The sequence below is a fragment of the Mytilus trossulus genome, chromosome 6 (assembly GCF_036588685.1).
Source record: "Mytilus trossulus isolate FHL-02 chromosome 6, PNRI_Mtr1.1.1.hap1, whole genome shotgun sequence".
Taxonomy (NCBI): Eukaryota; Metazoa; Mollusca; class Bivalvia; order Mytilida; family Mytilidae; genus Mytilus; species Mytilus trossulus.
In genome coordinates this window covers 36,497,429-36,522,496 of record NC_086378.1, presented here as the reverse complement: position 1 = coordinate 36,522,496, position 25,068 = coordinate 36,497,429, and the positions used below count along the sequence as shown (strand labels likewise).

Sequence of the window (25,068 nt, the reverse complement as noted above, 5' to 3'; positions counted from 1 at the left end):
CACACAGAAACGAACAATAATATAACAATGGCCATCTTCCGGACTTGGTACAGGACACTTTTAAAGGGGACTAAAAGTGGTGGGTTGAACCTGGTTTTGTGGCATGCCAAACCTCGCACTTTAATGGCAAAGTTAAATATACCATTGAAATGACAACATAATATTACAGGACTACAATACAAATAAATAGGAGAACATATTACACAAAGAAAAACATGATTAATAGATAACAAAAAGCATAAGGTTTAAAATTCAATACGCCAAAAACGCGCCTTGTCCACACAAGACTCACCAGTGACGCCCAGATATAAAAGATCGAAAGTGAAAAAAGTACAAAGTTGTACAGCACTGAAGATCAAAAGTTGAAAAGGTTTCGCCAAATACGGCATTGTTTTTATGCCCGGGATAAGAACATTCTTATTATATAGAACAATTCATGCTATTGCAAACAGTAAATTTTATCAAATGAATATGAAAGAGATATACATAAAGAAACTGAAGTATTAACTAATTACAGAAAACTAAATCCGAATACATAACGCCCAGATATAAAAGATCGAAAGTGAAAAAGGTACAAAGTTGTACAGCACTGAAGATCAAAAGTTGAAAAGGTTTTGCCAATTACGGCATTGTTTTTATGCACGGGATAAGAACATACTTATTATATAGAACACTTAATGCTATTGCAAACAGTAAATTTTAACAAATGAATCTGAAAGAGATATACATAATGAAACTGAAGTATTAACTAATTACAGAAAACTAAACCCGAATACATAATGCCAAGTTTATCACAAAATAGACACACCCGAATCAGTCCAGGCGTCAACGTTATTAAAAAAAAATGACGTCACATACGATGGCGAAAAGGCACAAACGTTATGACACATTTGAATTTATGAAATTTAGAAACAGCATGACGTCACATATGAAAAACTATCATTGAAAAGTGAGATAGAATTAGGATAGTTCTTGTGCTCTTCAACTTCATATGTATTTGGCCTTTTTTTATTCGAGCGTCACATGAGAGTCTGTAATACGGAAAAATAATAAAAACGTAACTAAATTTAAATAAACTTACCGTGACTTGATAGATAGTACTGCTCAACACGTAATGCAGTTTATTCAAAATTCTAAACAAAATGCAACACAATTCTTTATCCTGGTATCTACGATGATTTACAACCACTGGGTCGATGCCACTACTTGTGGATATTTAATTCCCCGAGGGTATCGCCAGCCCGGTAGTCAGCACTTCTGTGTTGACATGAACATTTTTCAAAAAGAGTTAACAAAAACCAAACCCACATATGCTGATTTTTAAATTATCCGGATCTTTGGATTTTAATCTACTTCATCTATCCGTTTTATCGTTTCCCCTCTTTTGTAACAGCGAAACCCAAAATGTTGATTTAACATAAAAATCAATTCTTTCATTACTTATAATAATTTTGCTACAATTAATGACAACAAATAATAGAAAAATGAACATTCGAGCGTCACTGATGAGTCTTTTGTAAACGAAATGCACGTTTGGCGTAAATATAAAATTTTATCCTGGTATCTACGATGAGTTTATTTACAACCACTGGGTCGATGCCACTACTTGTGGAGTTTTAATTTCCCGAGGGTATCGCCAGCCCGGTAGTCAGCACTTCTGTGTTGACATGAATTATCATTGATATGGTCATATTTATAAATTAACTGTTTATAAAACTTTTCCATACTATATTCGGCCTTTTAAACTTTTATGATTCGAGCGTCACTGGTGAGTTTTTGTACAATTGCGTTTGGCGTACATATTATTTATCCTGGTATCTATGACGAGTTTATTTACAACCACTTGATGCCACTGCTGGTGTAGGTTTTCTTCTCGATGGTATCACCAGCCTAGTAAACAGCTTTTTTTTGTTGGCAAGAATTATCACTGATTATTATGGCCATAATTATAAATTCACTGTATTTAAAGTTTTGGATTTTTTTTTTTTGAAACACTGGGGATTTTCTACCCAAGGAATAGTTTACATTTGCTGTATTTGGCAAACTTTTGGAACGTTGGGTTCTTGTGCTCTTCAACTTCATATGTATTTGGCCTTTTTTTTTATTCGAGCGTCACCTGAGAGTCTGGAATACGGAATAATAATAACGTAACTTAATTTAAATAAACTTACCGTGGCTTGATTGATAGTATTGCTCAACACGTAATGCAGTTTATTCAAAATTCTAAACAAAATGCAACACAGTTCTTTATTTTGTAAGAAAAAAGGATAACTGACAGATAGAACACAATAGCACCGGCACTTGTGTAGTTTTATTAAGGCTGAGACCTGTAAATGTCTCTGGTTATGCTTTATATGTACAAACATATTCAGAGATGAGTATATAGGTAACATGTGTTTTTTTAGGGACAAGTGCCTATGAATAAAGACTGCATGACAAGATTGGGATGTTATAAACAAGTAAAATACGTCGAAGTGATAAAGTAAATTTAAATTTACCATATCAATATGTAAACTGAAACTAAAACAACATATATTGTTATACATGAAATATCTATTGGTCCTGTGCAGTATCACAGAAAATAATGATTCTCGTCCTGCATCCGGTCAATAGTGACATTGAGAGGAAATCTGTTTATTTTTTTCTTATAAAATATGTGTATTCATTATAAATTTTAATATGTGACCACTTTCAGAAAAGATGTGACCTCATTGTCAATTGGCGTGTCACAAGTTTCCTTTCCGGAAATCATTCCAACCGTATGCTTTTTCACTTAACGACTTTTACGATTTTAAGAGCTCGATATTTATCAAATATGTTTCGTTTGATATTTACCTGTTTATTATTAATTTTTTATTGTGAATGTAAGATCCTGAATCCTGTGATATTAGGTAATGTACATCTTTGTTTTAAAACTTACATAGCTTAATGATTAGATTTATGACTTTTGAACAGTGATATACTACTGTTGCCTTTATTTACATGTAATCGGGCAAATGATAAAAAAAAAAGACAAATTGCACATGCACACGTCAGATGTGAAGCATTAAGAAGAGTAAACACTTGTTTGTTAGAAAACATGGAAACGTTTCAAAATTGTCTCAAGTTTACATATTTTTTTGAATACAGTTTGGTGTTATAAGGTATAAATCCTAGGAGATAAATGTTTTAGTAATTTGTAAACGTTTTGATGATTTGTATTATTTTTGCTGATCAGATACTATACAGAACAAATATTGCAGCTACATGCCTAATACGATTTTTGACAATTTTGGTATATACAAATACCAAAATGACAAGAAACATTTAGTACTAATTGTTAAAGCAAAATGAAAAGGTTAGAATGTATGTACATGTATTTATAATTTGATTAGGAAAAGTTTGAATAATTACGTAATTTTGATACTACGGCTGAGGCATTCCTAAAGATATATTTGTTTGCCTTTACAATGCAACATCTATAATTCGTCGTTTCAGAATCTAATGCATCCTGGGTAATATTTTCAAAAGTGAACACCAAAACGTCCTGATTGGTTAAAAATGCCATAAACAATGGAAATTTAACCAATGACGTGACCTTATTTTCATTTTGGGTTACGAACAATGAAATAACCCTTATGCTTTAGATTCTGAAACGGCCAATTGCACATACTCTTATGGACAACCTTCAAGCAATGAATGGAAAAACAAACCATAGGCTGACCTTCATACAACTAATGTTCACACATTCAAGCTTGCACAACTCTATACATGTATATTAAGCATTCAATTCTTCAGTATTGTTTTAACTCAAAATAAACCCATTTTCACTGCAGAACAATGATTTTTTGTATGCAAATTCCTTTATGTCATGTTACAATAAATAATTATGCAAAAGGCTAAGTTACATACATGTAGATATATATTTCTAATCATGGGAATAATAATGGTTATGCAATGTATAAAGACAAATTAATTTAACAGTAAAAAAATTATTGTGTCTCCCGTCATTTTGTGGAAAAATAAAGTATGAAATTTGAAGTTTTAATGATAGACATTTTATACATTTTGTACTAGTTTTAATAATAGACATTTTATACATTTTGTACTAATTTTAATGTACAAATCACACCATAATCAAACAATTTGCTTGTATTTTTTATTGTTTTATAATGATTTTCTGTGTCCAAATGAATTGCAGTAATTGTGAATTTTCTTTGAAAATGCTCCTGATTCAAGTGCAAACCTTCATGTAAAGGTACATAATGTACATGTTATGCATCCCATACTTTAAAATTGGGCCTTAAATTGAGATTTTGGTCAAATTTGAAAAAAATCGTTTGGATTTCAAACGAATTTAGGCCTAGAAAACAGTAAGCGCAGGCTTCAAAAACATTATTTCAACAGATATTTTTTGTCGATGCTTGCTACATGTTTTCAGTCCAAAATGAAAAAGAAAATTTACCTCTTTACATAGAAATTTTGCGAAAAATAAAAATGCCTGCTATTTGTGAAGTCGTGAAAAGATGGCCATTACACAAGTTTTCAGTAAAAATACATGTGTCCTATCTAGTCATTGTTTTATGTATGATTCATTGGGATATTGGTTAATAAATCCCTACATAAAATCTTTGCTAGAAATAGGGACCTTATCCTTTTCATCACACGTTGACAATGGTGATTATTTTCAGGTGATGGACGCTTATCTTAATTGTCTAGGATTTTAAGTTTTCCTCCCGAAGATAACCGAATTTTTGTATGTTTAGTGAAAAGATGCGGCATCAATACATTCATGTGGTTTTATTTTTTCATTTTAAGTTTTGAAATTGGTGATATACATTGAATATGATATAAGAAAGGTAAATAAAATTGAGAATGGAAATGGTGAATGTGTCAAAGAGACAAAACCCGACCATAGAGAATACAACAGCAGAAGGTCACCAACAGGTCTGCAATGTTCAATGAATGCTGGAAACAGCATAAAATATAGAAAAAATGTTTACTTAATTTTTCATTTCTTTGAATATTTTGTAGTACCTGGTGATGGTGGAAGTGAATTTGTAGCAAAACTAAACAAGACAACTGCTCCTCATTCTTGGTGTGTTCTTCATACAGATTACTACTTTAGTTTATGGCTAAATCTCGAAGAGTTAGCTCCTTTTGTAATAGATTGCTTCACTGATAACATGAAGTAAGTCAAAGGAAAATGTTTTCGAAATTTTGCTATTTGAATTTATACCTGATACATTTTCAACAGGTACATGTACAATTTATATGGTTAATGTATAATAGATATAATACAGCATTGGGAATATTTAAAAAAGATAAAGAATTTCTTTGTTACATAATTTAAACAAAAAACATCAGGAAAAGCATGTTTTCCTGTCACTCATCCTGAAAATGACTTTTTATAATAAGACCAAATGAAGTAAAAACTTGGTGATTTTAGTTGCAAATAACAGTTTTGTTCATTGATAAATAGAATTAAATACATTGTACATACGCAATATTTAATTAAAAATGTACATATATTGAATGATACAACTTTCGCTGTTTGTAAGAAATTTTGTCTATTGCGGTTTTTTTTTTGTAGTCAGATATGCAATGTATGATTGTCTCATTTAAATTGATCACGCTTTTCAGAACACAGTGCAGTTTAGAAAATGTAAGGCCTGTAGGTCCTCGTGGCAGAAAGGGACCTCAGTGGCCAGAAGGTATTAGCAGTGGAACTACTGTATTACTAGCCTATCAACACTGATGTTGTTAGTTCGATTCCCCCGTATGGCAGGTGTGCTACAGTCCGATTTTAATTGATTAACATTGTCTGTTTTTCTACTACAAGTCGGTGGTTCTCTCCGGGCACTTCCGCATCATACACTAAAATGACCGCCATCAAATAGCACAATAGTGTTGAAAATGGCATTAAATATTAATTAATCAATCAATCCTAACGACAGATTGGTTGTATGGGGAAGTGGACTATATGTTACCTCTTTTTTTAAATAATTAATTTATTTGTGGATGCTTCTTCATCATAGTGCTTCTTACTAAACGATGTTCTGTCATTGCAGAAAATATAATCTTTCCCTGCAATGGTTAAGGTTTGCAATAGAAATATTGTCAAAGACCATGAACGATTGTCTTGCAAATTTCATTGGGTCAACTGGCATACAATAGAGGTTATTTTTTATGTAGTTAAGTATCAAAACTCCAAATTGTTATGCACAAGTTCGCTGTTTATGTAATATATTGATATATTTGGTGTAGAAAATATGATATATGTATGAATTTTCAGGTTCTTCCATTGCCCAACTGTTTGTATGTGTTATGTATATCCTCATGCAATACAAATTATGCATATGCTGTTCCTATATTTCAGAGTATTATATGACAGAGAAAAACATATTACCCGCAATCCACCAGGTGTTGAAATAAAGATTCCAGGATGGGGAGATACAAGGACGGTGGAGTGGCTTGATTCTTCACATATCAGTCCTAGTAAGTATATGACGTAGGTATATGTCAGAGTCAGGGGAAGGAGGTCACTAATTTTGGAATGAGTTCCTGGAATAGATCACTATCTTAATCATAAGGATACATATGATAAGGTTGAAAAAAGTAAGATGAAATATATGACAATTTGCTGATGGAATCATAAATATCTGAAACTAATCAGATGTTGATTTTACATACTAGTAATGTATATGTATAGTTATCTCTCCATGAAATATCATAATCATGATAACTACATGTATATGTATCTTTTTTGTGAAAATAATATCAAAGAGTTTGTATTTTTGTTATTCAAAATATATATAAATAAAAGGCTGGGGTATTGGACTCAGTTGCTAACTCCTTCTAAAAGGGGATTGTCAAAAGCAGGATATCTGTTCTAATAAGTGTCAGATCTTGAGCATTCAGACCAGGATGATCCGTCTTACACCTTGGTAATACAGACAGGATAATCCTTTGCATATCAGCTTCTGCTTTGGTTTTATATATGACTTACATCATGATTTTTAAGCTATGCAAAAGGAATAGATACATTAGATAACACAAAGCACCTCATCCTAAGTGTAAAATCCATCTTCAACTTTGTACTTTTTTTTTTGGCTTTTATTATTTTTTTATTCGATCGTCTCTGGTGAGTCTTTTGTAGACGAAATTCGCGTTTGGTGCAAATACAAATTCCAATCCTGGTATATATGATGAGTTTATTTGCCAAATTGAGTTTACTGGAAAAAAATAATCATTTATTCACAACATATATGGTTTGCACAAAACCTTAAAAAAATAATCTATTAGAACTTTATATATTTTTAGATACAATATGGTATTTTAAAAAATGCACTATGATGACATGAAATACAGTCTTTCATTGAAAGTTTTCTCAAAGCAATTAATTGTGTTGGTTCTTTTCAGCATATTACTTTTCATCTATTGTTAATGCAATGGTAAAATGGGGATATGAACGAAATGTATCAGTAAGAGGTGCTCCATATGACTTTAGGAAAGCTCCAAGTAAGCGTAATAACTTAATCATTAAAATTGTTTACTGTAAAATCATAAATTATTGTTTACATTTATTGTTGCCATTTTAAAAAAAATGGACAAAAACGTGATATCAATTATTGCATTTTCAGGAAAATCTGCATCCAGATATATGTATAATATATATCTCCTATTATCGTTATATTCACAAGTTGCATCATTCGCATTTATAAAACCTGGGCACTAATTTCTGAATTTACAATAATTCATACAGGAATCAGACAGACTATCATGATACAAGTACAGGTGGAAATACTTATCAGTTTTTAAAAGTCCTCATATGTGTCAGTGGTCTTATTGTTGAGTTCCCATCTTGCATTGGAATGTCATGCGTTTGATATCTGGTCATTGACCTTAAAATTCGTAGTTTACAAGAGCAAGTACAGGTCAGCTTGACCTCAATTCAGAATAATTATGTTATGGTAGAGTGACACCTTTACCTGCAGACTCTAATTTTGTGACTTATCATAATTACAAAAATCATGTTGAATGTGATAGCTTATGGCTACATCAAAGGAAAATTCAAATTTGTTTCAAGACTTACAATGATGACCTTGAGGCGATAAGATATTTGAGCACGATATTTTACTGATATCTTGATATATATTTTAACACTAGAGCCTTATTTTTTTTATAAAGTTTTTGTTTTTAAATAATTACTATTAAAAATCATATTTTTTCAAAACAGTTTATTTTTATTTGAATAAAAAGGGTTATATGATAAACAAACCTAAATGTAGGCATTAAACTGTCATAAATAATGAAAAATTGGAGTAAAACCAATGTTACAACACAAATCATATATAAGAAGGAGTATAATTCGCGATTTTTTAATGTGAAGTGCCAAAAAGAAGGGTTTTATACACGAATAGTCATAAAACAACTAATATGTGAAATATGTTGTATTTTGAACTGTCAGATTGAAAAACATAAAAATCTAAGGGCCAATTATATGTTCTCCCATTTTTTTGTATTGTAGTCCTGTCATGTAATGTTGTCATTTTAATGTTATATTTAACATTACCATAAAATCGGGAGGTTTGGAGAGCCACAAAACCAGGTTCAACCCACCATTTTTTTTCTTAAAATGTCCGGAAAATGGCCATTGTTATATTATTATTTCCTTTCTGTATGTGTTGAATTTTAGTGTTGTGTTTCTGTTGTGTCGTTGTTTTCACCTTGATGTGTTTCCCTCAGTTTTAGTTAATAACCTGGATTTGTTTGTTCTTCAATCGATTTATGAATTTCGAACAGCGGTATACTACGGTTGCCTTTATGTAGCCTTTCTTGAACCTTCTGCTTTGTACTTAAACCTTATTGCTGATAGGATCTAAATTTTGTATATGTTAGTGCAAGGAAACATAGAGTGCAACAAACTTAATATTTTGTCTGATATGTAAAATTTCATAACAAAGATTATGTTAAAAGATGTCGACTTGTTTTCATCGAATTTTCTTTGAAAATCTAAATGAGTGCTGTCATGAATAGAACGCAAGAACATTAATTTCAACGAAAAGATGTATTTCCTATCTAGTGATTGTATTTTCTATGATCCATTGTGACTTTGGTAAATTAATCATAATTGAAAAATTTAAGCTAGAATTTGGGGCCATTATAGGGCCTTATCCAAACCTTCTACTTTGAAAACAAATAAAATATTTTGCAAAAGGCTGTTGATATTAAAGTGAAATTCATGTATAAAGCTAGATTTTGATAAGTTTATTTGTATAAGATAAATCACACATATGGAAAGGTACAAGTGAACAAGACTACTGGAGAATTGTAGATGGCCAACCCTCATATAAATTGTTTTGTATGAATTTTATCAGTGCTAGTGGTTTTGGGTTTTATTTGTTAGTGCATATAGTTGTACTTTAAACCCTTCTTACACACCAGAAACAGAGAGATAACATTCTATCAATCTAAAAAATACCTTGAGTTGTCTCCCATTGAACAAGAAGAAACGAAATGAAATAGGACGCACTGTAATGATCTTTGTAAAAACAGAATGTATTGTATAACATTGATTTAGTATTTGAATGTGAATGATTTTCATGCATAAAGAAAATTTTCCCTTTTCCAGATGAATATGCTGATTTTTACCAGAATTTTAGAAATTTAGTTGAGGAAACATATGCGCTAAACAACAATACTAAAGTTGTCTTGCTAGGCCACAGCATGGGGAATCCTACCACACTGTACTTCCTTAACCACCAGCCACAGTCATGGAAAGATAAGTTTATTCATTCATTTATATCATTAGCTGGTGTATGGGGAGGATCTGTTAAACCATTAAGACTCTTTGCTTCAGGTAAGACATATTTTTTTGTAAAATAAAGGCAACAGTAGTATACCGCTGTTCACAACTCGTAAATCTATGGACAAAAAACAAAATTGGGGTAACAAACTAAAACTGAGGGAAACGCATTAAATATAAGAGGAGAACAACGACACAAAATTAAAATGTAACTCACACAGAAACGGACTAAGCGTTAGACAAAATCCGATGAGAATAACTAATATAACATCAAAACCAAATACATGAATTTGGGATAGAAAAGTAGTGTGACACGTCTTATAGTAATGTGAATTCACACTCAAATATAAGAGAAAACAAACCACACAACGGAAACACAACGTTAAAATGTTACACACACAGAAACGAACTATGATAAAACAATGGCCATTTTCCTGACTTGGTACAGGACATTTTTAAAGATAAAAATGGTGGGTTGAACCTGTTTTGTGGCATGCCAAACCTCGCACTTTAATGGCAATGTTAAATATAACATTGAAATGACAACATAATATTACAGGACTACAATACAAATAAACAGGAGAACGTATAAGACAAAGGAACACATGATTAATAGATAACAAAAGGCATCAGGTTTAAAATTCAATACGCCGAAAACGCACCTCGTCCACACAAGACTCACCAGTGACGCCCAGATATAAAAGATCGAAAGTGAAAAAAAGTACAAAGTTGTACAGCACTGAAGATCAAAAGTTGAAAAAGGTTGTGTCAAATACGGCTATGTTTTTATGTTTGGAATAAGAACATCCTTATTATTTAAATCAATTTATGCTATTGCAAACAGTAAATTTTATGAAATGAATATAAAAGATATACTTAATGAAACTGAAGTATTAACTAATTACAGAAAACAAAACCCGAATACATAATGCAAAGACCAACACAGAAAAATAGACACACCCGACTTAGTCCAGGCCTCAACGCAAAATATCATAAAAATGACGTCACATACGAAGTGGTGAAAAGGCACAAAAATAACGTCACATTTGAATTTCTGAAAAAGCACAAAAATTACGTCACATTTGAAAAACTATATCTCAAAAGTAAGATAGAATTAGGATTGATTTAAGATTATAATAGAACTAAATACTGATATTACATTTAAACACAATGCACATTGCAATACTTAGAAGGCATTATATATGTGAGGGTAGATTGAAGGATCACCATCATTTATGTTTTGATATAATCCAATGTATGCTTAAAATAAAAGATGAAAGCCTAATGATATGTCCAGATTTTTCACTAAAATACTTTTAAATTCAGATTTCCCTAAATTTGTGTCCCAATCAAAAATGAAATAATTTAAACTGAAACTACAAACTTGTAATAGACATTGCTTGTATTGATGTGACAAAAAATGTATTTATGATGGCATTCAAAAAGCCTTTTTTATTTACTTTCTGTTCAAGGATTTATGTTGATTTCAAAATATTTTTTTAACTGACAAAATACACAACTACAAACTAGATCATTCAACCACGGTGCTGTTTAAACATTTGCTGACTTGCATCAGTTCCAAGTTAAATAATTTCCAAGAAATTTAAACCAAAGTTTAAAAAAATCAGAATAGAAACATTTTCAGAAAATATTAAATCCATTGTACATACTATGTAAAAAATTTATATAAATTATAAAAACGAATAAACAACAGTCATACCTTATATCACATAAATGAACTATTTCTTCTTTTATAAATTGTAAAAATTTCGGATTGATATTTCTGGTACCAAAATATAACGCTTCAGGTAAAAAAACAATTCTGTAAAAGGCGTTGTATATGTGAGGGTACATCTTACTTTTTGTATATTAGTAACGGTATTAATCAAGCTAGATAGATTAAACAGGTTGCAACCCTCACTCAACATCACAAATAAACATTCTATGTGTTACAATCAGTTTATTGCTGTTGATAATCTGGATGTAGCCTTTGTTAAAGCCAACCATCACCAATAAAAAGTAATATTTGTATCAATTGGTTCTTTTCAGGCGATAATCTGGATGTACCCTTTGTAAAAGCATTAAATGTGAGAGTCCAACAACGATCCATGCCTAGCACTGCTTGGCTGTTGCCGTCAGATATGTTTTGGGGTAAGGATGAAATCCTAATTGAAAGACCTGGAAGGAATTACACAGTCAATGATTACAAACAATTCTTCATGGATATTAATTACATAGATGGGTGGTACATGAGACAGGACACAGCAAATCTAATCAGATTACTGACGCCCCCTGGTGTTGAGGTTCATTGTGTCCATGGTTACGGTATTCCTACGCCTAAAACTCTTGTGTATACAGGCAATATGTGGCCTGATACACAACCTAATGTCAGAACAGATAATGATCTTGGAGATGGTACAGTAAATATTCGTAGTCTGAAAGGATGTTTACACTGGCAAGGGAAACAACCCCAGAATATTTATCATGTTCCTGTCAAATATGCAGAGCATAGGAAGATACTTAAGAACAAAGATGTTATAGCATATTTAAAGAAAATCTTGACAAGTTGATGTTTGAGTGTTAAGTTCAGATAATGTGTGTCCTTTGCTGAAAAACAATTTTATTTGTTGGTGCAATATTTTTTGGGGGGAAGGGGAAGGGGGTTTTAGTCTCTTTCCATTATTTTCCAGAAAATATAGCAGGGATCAAAAACCTAACAGAAATCCAAGTTCATATTCATTACACATATTTGTCAAACTCTTCAGGAATACTGCAAGGGTAGAGGTCAGGTTGTCTGGAATCTTGAAAACCGAACACATGAATAGGCTACTTGCCAATTCCCGTAATTGACCCTGTAATTAGAGATCCATTTTTTAGTTGTCTCCCTAATGAGGGACATTAAATTATTTATTTACAATGGAGAGCTGGCAGAGAGAGCAAATTTACCTGAGCGTAATATGAGTTATCTTATTTCAAAAGTTTTTAAATCTTTCAATTACATTCATTTGTTGTTAAGCTAAATACTTTTGACACAAGAAATAGGTTTTCTTGAAAAATAAGTTAAACCGCCGATACACCACTTTCAATTCGTCATGCATTGCATTGGCAAAGGCCAATTTTGTCCGGTATGGAACCAGTCTACGACTGACAAAGGGAAGTAATTTGTTTAAAATGTGTGTAATAACATATTCAAATCGGTAATTGGCAAATAAACTCATCATAGATACCAGGACAAATTTTGTATTTACGCCAGACGCGCGTTTCATCTACAAAAGACTCATCAGTGACGCTCGAATCCAAAAAGTTAAAAAGGCCAAATAAAGTACGAAGTTGAGGAGCATTGAGAACCAAAATTCCTTAAGGTTTTGCCAAATTCAGCTAAGGTAATCTATGACTGAGGTAGAAAAGCCTTAGTATTTCAAAAATTCTAAATTTTGTAAACATTTAATTTATAAATGTAACAATATCAATGATAATTCATATCAGCACAAAATGTGCTGACTACTGGGCTTGTGATACCCTCGGGGAAAGAAATCTCCACCAGCAGTGGCATCGACCCAGTGGTTGTAAATAAACTCATCATAGATACCAGGACAAAAAAAAATAATACGCCAGACGCGTGTTTCGTCTACAAAAGACTCATTAATGACGCTCGAATCCAAAAAAGGTGAAAAGGCCAAATAAAGTACGAAGTTGAAGAGCATTGAGAGAACCAAAATTCCTAAAGGTTTTGCCAAATCCAGCAAATGGACAATTAGAGTTAATGTTTCTGTGGTATTCTGCTGTTTCAATATATGTATCATTCCATAGAATATAGAATAATGATCTGAATCATTTAGATCTGATTGATTTATCAAAACTACTCTTAAATTTATTTGCTTTTACACTGCTGAATTTTATCTATTCTGTGGAAGTAATCAGAAACGAACATGTAATATCTTGTTCAGTTGTCAAAGAAATATGCATATACATGTAGTTAAACATAAAAAAAAAACTGCACAAATTCCACTGGTTTCCTGAATCTTCAGTAATTTAAGATTACTTGATGTTTCATTATACTATATAGCCTAAAGCTAATAACCAGTGGGTTTATACTATTTCATTGTACAAGAATGTAAATTAAGAAATATAAAAATTGTTTCATGGCGTTGGATACTTCGCTACATTTGACGTGATGTCCCTTTAAGAAGAAGTAAGCATAAAAATGCAGAATCATGCACCACTTTTTTCATTTGTTAACTATTGTAGTAGTTTTATTTATAAAAATGTCCATGTCACAAAATAACTTCTACGTAAAAAAAATTAAATAATTGTGTTTATGAGATCATTTTGTCTAATTTTGTGGATTGAAGAAAACTGGCAATTTAGTGGATATTTGATTCATGTTTTTGCAACAGTTAACAGAACATTAATTTATAATGTTTACCCTTCCGGAGCACCTGAGAACACCCTCAGTTTTTGGTGGGGTTCGTGATGCTTATTCTTTAGTTTTATATGTTGTGTCATGTGTACTATTGTTTGTCTTTTTCATTTTAAGCCATGGCGTTTTCAGTTTATTTTCGATTTATGAGTTTGACTGTCCCTCTGGTATCTTTCGTCCCTCTTTTACAAACGTTTTCATATTTTTCATGGTTTATGTATATGATTTTCAGCTTAAAAATAAGCTTGTCCCAAAAAAATCTCACCCTTGCTCCTTTAGGAATATATATTCTGTTTTCTTGAATTACCATGTCACCCGGTGATTCCCTACTGCAAAAGAAATCTTGATTCAAACTAATTTCTGTAACTTTATTATTGCCTTAAACCATCTGTTTGTATTCAGATAAAAGTTCTAATGTTCATTGATGTGGAAGATATCTTCTACTATTTCTTTTATTTTATTTGATGATGTATGTACGGGTAATCTGTGTTCAGATCTTTAATATCCAATGCAATGTATGTTTTGATTTTATTTTGATTCTGTGGTCAAAGGTTTTTCTAGCATTCAAATAATCAAATAACATCATCAATTATTGTACTTCTTATAAATGTGTATATGCTCATTATTGTTTATATTTCAAATTTAGGTTCAACTTTTTAAAAATTGCTGCCATTCATCATTATGCTGCTTTTTCATGTTTTTATAGTTTTGTTTGTGGATGGTTCATAATTTCATTTTTTTTTAAATGTTGACAAAAGTTAAAGTGAATATTACCACCTAGCTTTAAAAGAAAATGATTTTGCTTGCAGTCCTGGTTGCTACTGGTTACCATGTTATAACTTTTGTTTGTTATAAGATTGAACTCGGTATATAGTTTTCCCTGTTTTCATACGCCCGTTTACAGGGCGTATTATGGTATATCATTGTCCGTCCATCCGTTGCAACATTTACTCCTAGTTTTTGGTGGGGTTCGTGTTGCTTATATTTAGTTTTCTATGTTAGGTCATGTGTTCTATTGTTTGTCTGTTTGTCTTCTTTCATTTTTAGCCAGACGTTGTCAGTTTATTTTCGATTAATGAGTTTGACTGTCTTTTTGGTATTTTTCGTCCCTCTTTTACTCAAAAACGCTTTCACTTATTAGCACAAACTGTTGGTACATTGTTTATAACTATTGTCGTGAACTCCTTTTCATTTTTTATAAATTTAAGATTTTATGTTTTTTTTTCCAGTTTTGGGACAATGACTTAAAAATGCATTCACCTATTGCAAGAAATTGTGGTGAATTCTTTATGACATGAGCTGCCTTTCAATTTTTATGAATTCAAGATTTTATATTTATGATTTTTTGTTTTTTGTCTTTAGGAGTTTTGAACAGCGGTAAACTACTGTTGCCTTTATTTAGGACAATAATTCAAAAATGCTTTCAGCAGTTGTAATGACACTTTGGTGAATTTTTATATCTATTGATGTAAGATCCCTTTTGATTTTTTTAAAATAAGAAATAATTCCTTCATGTCATGCTCTATGCTCATTTTAACATGGGTAGGCATTATATTTGTCGATATTTACACTGAGCGTTAGAGAGGTGTAAAATGTGGTCAAATATAATGCCTACCCATGTTAAAATGAGCATAAAGCATGACATGAAGGAATTTTAATTATTTCGATTCTAATAGGAAAAATACAGTATTTGTATAGGTCAAAGCGTACGAAATTACCGTAAAAATATTTGGCTATTCAAGTTTCCTCTTCGAGGAGTCTATGCATAGCATTTCATATCTAAAAACTATGAGCAGGCTAAATATATGTTGTTTCATAAAAATGTATAATAAAAGTTTATGTGTGCTGCTTAAATGTATATATGTAAAAGATAACGATGGAAATACGCATGTGTCAAACATGTTTTGTGCTAATTAGAACACGGCTTTGTTTACAAAGCGTAATAATGACGTCATATTAGAATTTCTGATCTAACATTGATAAGTTAATGAAGTTTATTCTTCGAAAACGTGACAGGCGCATCATGCGCTCATGATGCAGCTATTTGTTATGTTTAACATTTGTTATCCAAAGGCTAGTATGTATAAACCAGTCATAGCATATGGGTGGATGACAATTTTGTTTCATTTTTAATGTTTATTTTACCAATTAATTCTTTCTGAAAGAAATAGTTGCAGTTTTATACTTTCAAGTACATTTTTTAAAATGCATTTACCTTGAACAATCTAGGATGTTTTTTTCTTTTGATTATTTGTTCATTTTTCAGTTGGGTAAAATATTATCTGCTTTTCATCTAGTTACTAAGATTCAGAATTTAGAAGGCAAATGTAAATTGAGATTCTGAAGGAGTTCAATTCCAACTTTCAGTTCAGTCATTGTTAAAGTTTGAATCCTGAACCAGATCTAGGTTCAGTTTTTTTCTAAATCCTCTTCAGTATGAGGATCAGACTGACTCAAATATCCTTCTTCAAATTCATTAAACTCAAAACGACAAAATAGATTTATGTAGAAATATTTAATTTGAAAACACTTTTTTAAAGTGTCCAGTCGGAGGTACCAATGTAACGAGCTCGCCTTTCGCTACAATTTTGGGTTCAGTGCATTAAGTGTCTCAGTTGCGAGCATGAACCAATATCGTTAATATGGCTAGATGAATCAAGATTTTCTAAGGATAAATGATTTTATTAGCGGTCGGATAGTATCGACTGCTTTAATTATAGTAATAGTAACAAGTCTTTATATAAAAAAAAACAATAACAACTGGTCAGTTCTAACCACAATTCTTGGTATAGTTTTAACCACAATTCTTGGTAAAGTTTGACCTCAGTTATTGGTATACTTTCACCATAATTAGTGGGATACTTTAACCATATTTAGTGGGATACTTTAACCGGCACAGTTATTCGTTATATCACAGTTCCTGGTTATCATTAACCACAATTATGGGTTGCAACCAATGTCTACTAATTAATTATAACTTGATTATAATTGTCATGGCTGCCTTCACCAAGGGTTCGTAACGTTCTGTGTACATCGACAGACTGAACACCCAAATATATGGAAGTGTTTAACGACCTTGACTGGCTTTTCAGCCCTCGCACGGTCGGCTCGGTGCCCGAAGACGATTGGTGAGCATTTAAATATTTTGTGCCGTGGGTCAGGAACGGGTAGCAAAGGACGCCGAATGGAGGCCGCCATCTTGGTTTTGGTGAGTTGTTTTTGGTTTGTTGACTATTTTGGATTTTACTTCTTCACAACGGCTGCTTTCAGGGCCAGTTTGGTCAGCTTGGCAGCCCGCTAGCCTCGATGATGGAGTACTGGTAGATGAATCGTAGACGTAGTTCTAAAGATGACAGGAAGCGTTATCAGGACCCAAGCCGTGAGGCAGGAAAATGAAGGTCGTATCACCCAACAGCCTAGGATACAGCCCTCGGACGTTAATCGGCATGACACTCCCCATAATAGACAATGGTTTTGGAGGCATGTTAACGCGGGTACGCCAACTACTACGTCTCTCTGTACGGCATGGATTGGTTTCTGTCATCTTAGTAGTATGTCGTTGACCATCTAGCAATAAACCCTCATCGAAGATAGCGGGTAAAGGAGAGCTGACCCAGCACGTCCGTTCAGCTGTAAGGACTGAGACGTGATTGTTGAAAATGGAACACCCAAATGTAATTTCAGAAGCTTTTTATAGTAGAACTGACCAGTCACGTGATATCATAATACACTCATACAAGGTAAATCAGCAACATAAAGTCAATCATGTCACTTGTGAAACAAATGTAAACCTGTTTCCTATAGGTAAACAGGTCAACGATAATAATTATTTACATACATACACAATAGTAAAACAACATTATAAACATGGTGCATAAATAGAAAACAACGATAACATGAATAAGTTAATTAACAGGACGTAACAGTATCAATAAACTCATCAGTGACGCTCGATTAAAAGAAAACAAGATACAAAGTTGAAGAACATTGAGGACCCAAAAGTCCGAAAGGTGTTGTCAAATCAAGCTAAAGAAAACTATTCCTTGGGTAGAAAATCCATACTATTTCTCCGTGACTATTTTCAAATATGTCAACAATTACCAGTACTATTATTTCATAATTATGACCAAATCAATGATCATTTTATAAACACAAAAGTGCTACCTACTAGTATGGTGATACCCTCGGAGAGGAAACCTTCACCATCAGCGGCATAGACCCAGCAGTTGTAAATAAACTCTCTAGATACTATGTTCTGCATTAGATTTCATAGAAGTGTATGTGACTGTTATACAAGTGAGAGGTTTAGCTAGCTATAAAACCAGTTATAATCAACAATTTTCTTCATCTATCGTCGCTGATGAATCTTTTGTATAGACAAAACGCTCGTCTAACGCAAACACAAAATTTCAATCCTGGTATCTATGACGAGTCTATTGATTTAATTTCTTATGCTTTAAAGACCCATTTTGTCAACTTTGAAGCAATCGGCATTTCTTTGACACCAACTGTTCTTCTCTCCTCTTCTTCTTGATCCTTTATCCAAATAAGACAGATTTGTGGAGTAGCTTCTCGTGAAGAATAAAAAGTATCTTGACTTTATCCGCAACTTCACGTTCTACTTTAACAGGCACTGTTTAATCTTTTTGTACCACACAAGTTCACCCTCAGTTATGCCTTGTGTTGTTTGCTATTGCTCAAGTTGTTAGTGTTGCTTTTTTCTTTAATGTTTATGGCGTCGTTATCTGATAGATATGTATATCCGAATTCGAGATCTGTTTTTATTTCAAATTTTACATTTGTCAAGTTTAAGTGTGTGAAAATGCAATGTACCAATAGGATTTTCGCGTAACCTAGGGTAAGACAAGAAACATTGATTTATTTTCTAATATGAGATGCCTTATAACTGGACATACGACTCATCAATTTTTCGTACAAAAACTATTAATATAGGTGTTACTTGGTGAGCAGGAAGTTTTTGCCTTTTCTGCCCCCATCAGCTCACCGCTTCGTTTTAAGTAAATTCATGATGTTCAATCTTATGTTTTGTTTTGTGTTTTGTGGTCATAATTTTTCCTATTGCCATGGTAAAGTTTCTTTGAATTCGCATTAAACTTCATCAATTTTATGAATGGGTACCAGGTAAAGGACAGACGCTCCGAAGATTATATATTTACTGGACATCACAAAGTTTCCCATAAAAGTTGGACGTCACAATAGAAAATGTCTGACGCCACAAAAGTCACAAAAGAAAAGTGATTGTTGTATAACGTCAATAGTTCAAGAGTCGCAGAATCCCAAGTAGCGGTAAGGTCTATAAACAGTCACTGAAAAACATCCAATATGATGTGCATAGAAAGGTTGATGATCGCATCACAATCCGGCATTGTGACTGGGTGATATAAAAAAAAATATACCAAATATGATAAGAAGGACCACTGTCATTTCTAGAAAACATTTACTTGATTCATCAAAAAGTAATATGTCAAATGAAATGATTAGAGAACAGAAACGAGGAATGTGTCAAATAAAGGCAACAGAAGTATATCGCTGTTCAAAGTCATAAATCGTCAAAGAGACAACAATGAACAATCCTACCAAAGATCAGAAATATGCACAAAGACCACCAATTGGTCTTCACCACATTTACTAAATAAGACAGTAATAAAACAAAACAATATTAGTAACTGTTGTAATGTAAATACTGATAAATATGTTAATTACATATTAGTGTAAAGTAATATGTTTAAACATATTAAACATTACTGTTTAACAAAACCATTCTGTGTTACAAAGGTTGCAAGGCAAGACTATCAAGTGCAATCCAATTGCAAGCGATTTATTTCACAGTGAACAATCTATTTATTTTATCATTTAATTATTTGTTAACGTTTTGAGTAAGGTAAAATAATCTCTCTGATATTCTCCTAGTGACAAACATTTAAATTTCTTTTCATCAGATGTTTTTCCAAACATGAGTGTTTTATTATGATAGGCGATCTTAATATTGTTTTGATCTTGTGATGTTTAACACAAACGAAACATAATGTCACTAGGATATTGGTGATAAGGTTTGTTTTATGGTGTACTACATCAAGTACGCCTTCGTATGGTCTTTTTACATTGTCATGTATAGTGTAATGTAGCAAAGTCACAGTCAAGGGGTGCTTGAATGGTTTCTTTATTTGGTGTTTATATATGTTTTGGCTTTAATCCGTGGTCAAAGGAAAATTCGAAACATAACGGCCCGACATGAAAAATATGAAACAATTCAATTTAGAGAAATGTTTTAACAGCCTAAATTATAAAAAAAAAAATACGACAAAACAAATAAACTAATGGCATAGGCCAATGGCAACCACTGAACGTTAGGCTCCTGACTTGAGACATGCTTATAAAGAATGTGGCGGGGTTAAACATGTTTTTGAGCGTTCAACCATTATGTCACTAGGATATTGGTGATAAGGTTTGTTTTATGGTGTACTTCATCAAGTACGCCTTCATATGGTTCTTTTACATTGTCATGTAGTGTAGCACAGTCAAGAGGCCCTTAAATGAAATCTTTTTATGGTGTTTGTGTTTTGGCTTTAATACGCGGTCAGTTTATTTTGCAGTGATGATTTATTAAAGTCTTAAACTAGAAAATCTGGACAAGGTACAAAAATGCATATAATTTCATTATGCAATGATTTATTTCTGCAATGAGCGCCCCAAAGGAGCAGAAATATAAATTCCAATACAAGCACAACATTTAATATGGATTGGTACAATATTGATAAAGTTATTAATATTGATATAAAATAGCATTAAGAAATAATTCTTTCATGCCATGCTCTATGCTCATTTTAACATGGGTAGGCATTATATTTGTTAATATCTTAATACCGAGCGTTAGCGAGGTATTAAATGTTTACAAATATAATGCCTACCCATGTTAAAATGAGCATAGAGCATGGCATGATAGAATTATTTCGATTCTAATAGGAATATTTTGAAGTTTTGTTCTTCGAAGCGGACCTATAGTGACGCTCGAAATGTCGCCATTTTGATTTGATGAACAAAAACGTTATAGAAAAATCAACAGTTTATCAATAAAAAAAAGAACAGAAACATTTAAACTTACTTTTAGAATGTTTTTATTTAATTTCCTAGCGAGCAACACCAACAAAAATGTCCATTTTGATCTCTGGCGTTGTTCAAAATTCATCTGACGTTGCAATTTCAATTGTGACGTCAATCACGTGTAGCCCATGTTCTATTCAAATTAGAACATGGCTTTGTACCCAAAGCTAAAGAAGAACGTCATATTAGAATAAAGTACAATTCCATGGTGAATAATAAAGAAAATGTTATTCTTTGAACATTTTCCTTCAAAAATACACAAGAAGGTTAAAAATTAAAATAGATAGATTGAACTTGAATATTTTTTAGCAATTGTGATCAGCAAGACAAGATCTAAACTTAACTTACGTTGTTGATGTTGTTGTTATTTTTTATTTTCATTTTGTTATGTTGTGTCACATACTATAAATATGTAGTTTTGTGGCAATAAAGATTTGAATTGAATTGAATTGTTGAAATCGTCGTTGGAACCATAATTTTTTACGATTTTTGTTTGCGTTTTTGTCGAATATCTGAATTTGTTTTTATAGATAGATAGACGGAAATTAAATTTGCAAAAAATCATAAGCAAGATAAGATATACCAATATGTTCCAGAGAGACATCCATAATCTAATATACAAAACCGTCAGTTTACTCTTATTTCTCTGTTTAAATTACAATTTCTACCTATTTGTATTGTTCTTGCTTTTATCTTGAAACTATTATAAGTAGATCTATAGCCATTGCAAAAAGCAAAAATGATCAGTATGACTAGATCTACAAATAATTCAACATATAGCAACAATTTTCAGTCGACTCCTAATTTGAGTTCTTGGTCTTTCAAGATGATTTTTACCAATATTTTACGTGTTTGGCTATTACCTTGAAAACTATAAGAGATAGATAGACAAAAAATAATGCATGTCAAATTGGTCAGCATTTGCAGAAACCGTAAGGAGGCTCTAAATCACAATGTTTTGGTGTTTTGTGCAATAACCGAGAGAAATTGTAAACAGAGAAATAATCAACAATGCAAGATCAACCAAAAAGTTTTTTTCGTCATGAATTCTATTCTAGTTCACAACGTGGGAGACTGTCAACTGTACAAGATGCATATATATATATAAAGTCCTAAGCGAGCGACACAGGAAGGTCGTATGAATCTCTAGTTACAATGACAAAATAATCTAAAGATTCCTTAAGATCAGCAATCTTTTACGAAAGCACCTATTTTACTCCAATGCGTGTTTCCTTGAAACAAATATTTATACTTTCTTGAGCTGAATATGTTTACAGGCTTTAAATCAATTTAATTATGTATTTTTTTTAATATGCTTTTCTAGCTGCTGTGGTACTAAAAGTAACGTAGCAACCAAAGCTATTAATCTTAATGTGTGAATTTCCTAAAGTTATATTGGCAGTTACAATTATTTTATTATGTGCTTCATCAAACTAACACTTCTTAAAGTGTATTGTGTTGCCATTATAGTAAATTTATATTGTTTTGAAAAATTCATTTATTGACTTTTATAATTGGTTTTACCTGCTCTTGCTATGATATACCTTGGTACATATGTGACATGAATCATAGAAAAGTTTTAAATTATAGAAAAGGTAATTAATTATGTTATAAAACTGTTTTAATTTTTTTGAACTGCTATACAATATAGTTTCACTAGGCAGATTAAATGGATGGTATAAAAAAGAAGATGTGGTATGATTGCCAATGAGACAACTATCCACAAAAGACTAAAATGTGTTTATGTTACTTAGAATTAGATTAGTGATCACGTTTCTTTGCAGACACATCTGTTCAGAATGAGGATTTTAATGCCAGTGCCTCATTTAGAGAGAGCAATGCCTCATGTAGAGAGATCCTTTACAATTCACCCTCATTTTTCCAGTTGTGAACATGTACTAGTATGTTACAGTTGAGCAAGATCAGTGTAGTTTTTACATTCTTATACTGATCTGAAAACAATCATACTATTTCACTATATTTTTGTACGATATTATATAGAAAGTATGTCTACCATCAAATATATGGATTCTATAACATCCTTTCCTTAGAAAAGAGGGACGAAAGATACCAGAGGGACAGTCAAACTCATAAATCGAAAACAAACTGACAACGTCATGGCTAAAAATGAAAAAGACAAACAGACAAACAATAGCATACATGACACAACACAGAAAATTAAAGAATAAGCAACACGAACCCCACCAAACACTGGGGGTGGTCTCAGGTGTTCCAGAAGGGTAGACCCTGCTCCACTCGTAAGTGACATTTCTTTAATTAAGTATAAGGCTATGTGAAATAAAACCGTCGCTTTTAATCTGGCATTATCTGCGTTTCTTCTATGTATGCAGCCATTAGAAGTAAGACAAATAGTTGACATGCTTTCAGACAGTTACTGAACGAGCTAGCACTTCGACTGACAAGAAAGGAAACATTGTAAAAGAGGGGCGAAAGTATCCAGAGGGACATCCAAACTCATAGATCAGAAACAGATAACGTTGTGATTAAAAAAGAAAAATACAAACAGAAAAATAATAGCACACAAAGCACAATATTGAAAACTGGTAGACTAAGCAACATGGACCCCACCAAAAACTAAGGGTGATCTCAGGTATTCCGGTAGGGTAAGCAGAACACGCTCCGCATGTGTTTCTTATGTTATCACACACATGATTCGGTAGTTCATATTCGTGAAAGGGGAACGGATTGTAGTTACATCCTAAGGAACATATCCGATATCATCTGTGAAAAGGGTGTTTTATAATTGTCAACCAACTCGTGATGTAATATATGCATTTTGACATTAAGCATTCAGGATTCCATAACTGTGGTTCGTCATTGTAGTATATGACACTGGACATCAAGCATCAATCAATCTATCCATAACCTTAAGGGTCCTGGTGATTTTCTATCCCTTCAAACATTCCGCTACATTTTAATTTCACACATGTAGTAGGGCAATTCAATTCAATATTTTACTGACACTGAATTATAAGAACTTTATTCAATAGAATTATGGCTTTATTGGGTTTCCCCTCACAAACATACACTTCTGCATGGAAACAGATATTAAAAAAAAATGATTGAACATGACAAAATTAGGCACATTTTCTATGTTTTTTTTTTTAAATTGACATACATGATTAAATCGATCCGCACTCCATTTTATTTTTTATTTTTATTCATGTTATCCAAAACGATAGTTGGATGAGGTGTATCTCCTTCGTACTTAATTTGGCCTTTTTAACTTTTCGGGATTCGAGCGTCACTGATTAGTCTTTTGTAGACGAAACGCGCGCCTGGCGTATATACTTAATTTAGTCCTGGTATCTATGATGAGTTTATTTATTCACATATGATGTTTTCTGAAAGGGTTTAATTACAATGTGAAATTAAACAAGATGTGTGTGACACATTTCCCCCTGAGCTTCATATATATTAAGTATTTGGTTTATTGGATTTGAAAAATTCCACCTGTTAATCTAAAAGAGGGATTATAAATTCAACAATATTTACAAAATCTGAAGGATTGCCAAAATCTGTGGTTTGTCTTCTCATATATTTTAGAATTTCAGAACTGATCACTTTTCTGTAAAATTCATATTGATATAATATTTTGCATGCAAATGATTTTTGAACAATTTCAAAACTCAATACATTTTTTTTTAATATTTAAATGTGTAAACTAGTAATTGGCATACTTATTGCACGATGATTTAGTTTCAAACAAAAGTCACAA

General features: G+C 32.2%; 1 protein-coding gene across 1 annotated transcript; it reads left to right on the top strand.

Moving 5' to 3' along the window:
- Positions 1 to 2,744: 2,744 nt before the first annotated feature.
- LOC134721255 (phospholipase A2 group XV-like) lies at positions 2,745 to 14,438 on the top strand. The gene is made up of 6 exons (XM_063584101.1): positions 2,745 to 2,891; positions 5,014 to 5,170; positions 6,359 to 6,477; positions 7,402 to 7,500; positions 9,614 to 9,841; positions 11,837 to 14,438. Exons 1-6 carry the CDS (start codon positions 2,762 to 2,764, stop codon positions 12,355 to 12,357), a joined length of 1,254 nt encoding a protein of 417 aa, XP_063440171.1. The 5' UTR covers positions 2,745 to 2,761; the 3' UTR covers positions 12,358 to 14,438.
- The last annotated feature ends 10,630 nt before the right edge of the window (positions 14,439 to 25,068 follow it).

What these genes read in the sequence shown, in the direction of transcription:
- LOC134721255 (XM_063584101.1), top strand. Translation starts at nt 2,762, where the DNA reads ATGCTTTTTCACTTAACGACTTTTACGATTTTAAGAGCTCGATATTTA. An exon ending in CCTGAATCCTGTGATATTAG is followed by an intron (nt 2,892 to 5,013) that starts GTAATGTACATC and finishes AATATTTTGTAG; the next exon opens with TACCTGGTGATGGTGGAAGT. An exon ending in ATTAAGACTCTTTGCTTCAG is followed by an intron (nt 9,842 to 11,836) that starts GTAAGACATATT and finishes GGTTCTTTTCAG; the next exon opens with GCGATAATCTGGATGTACCC.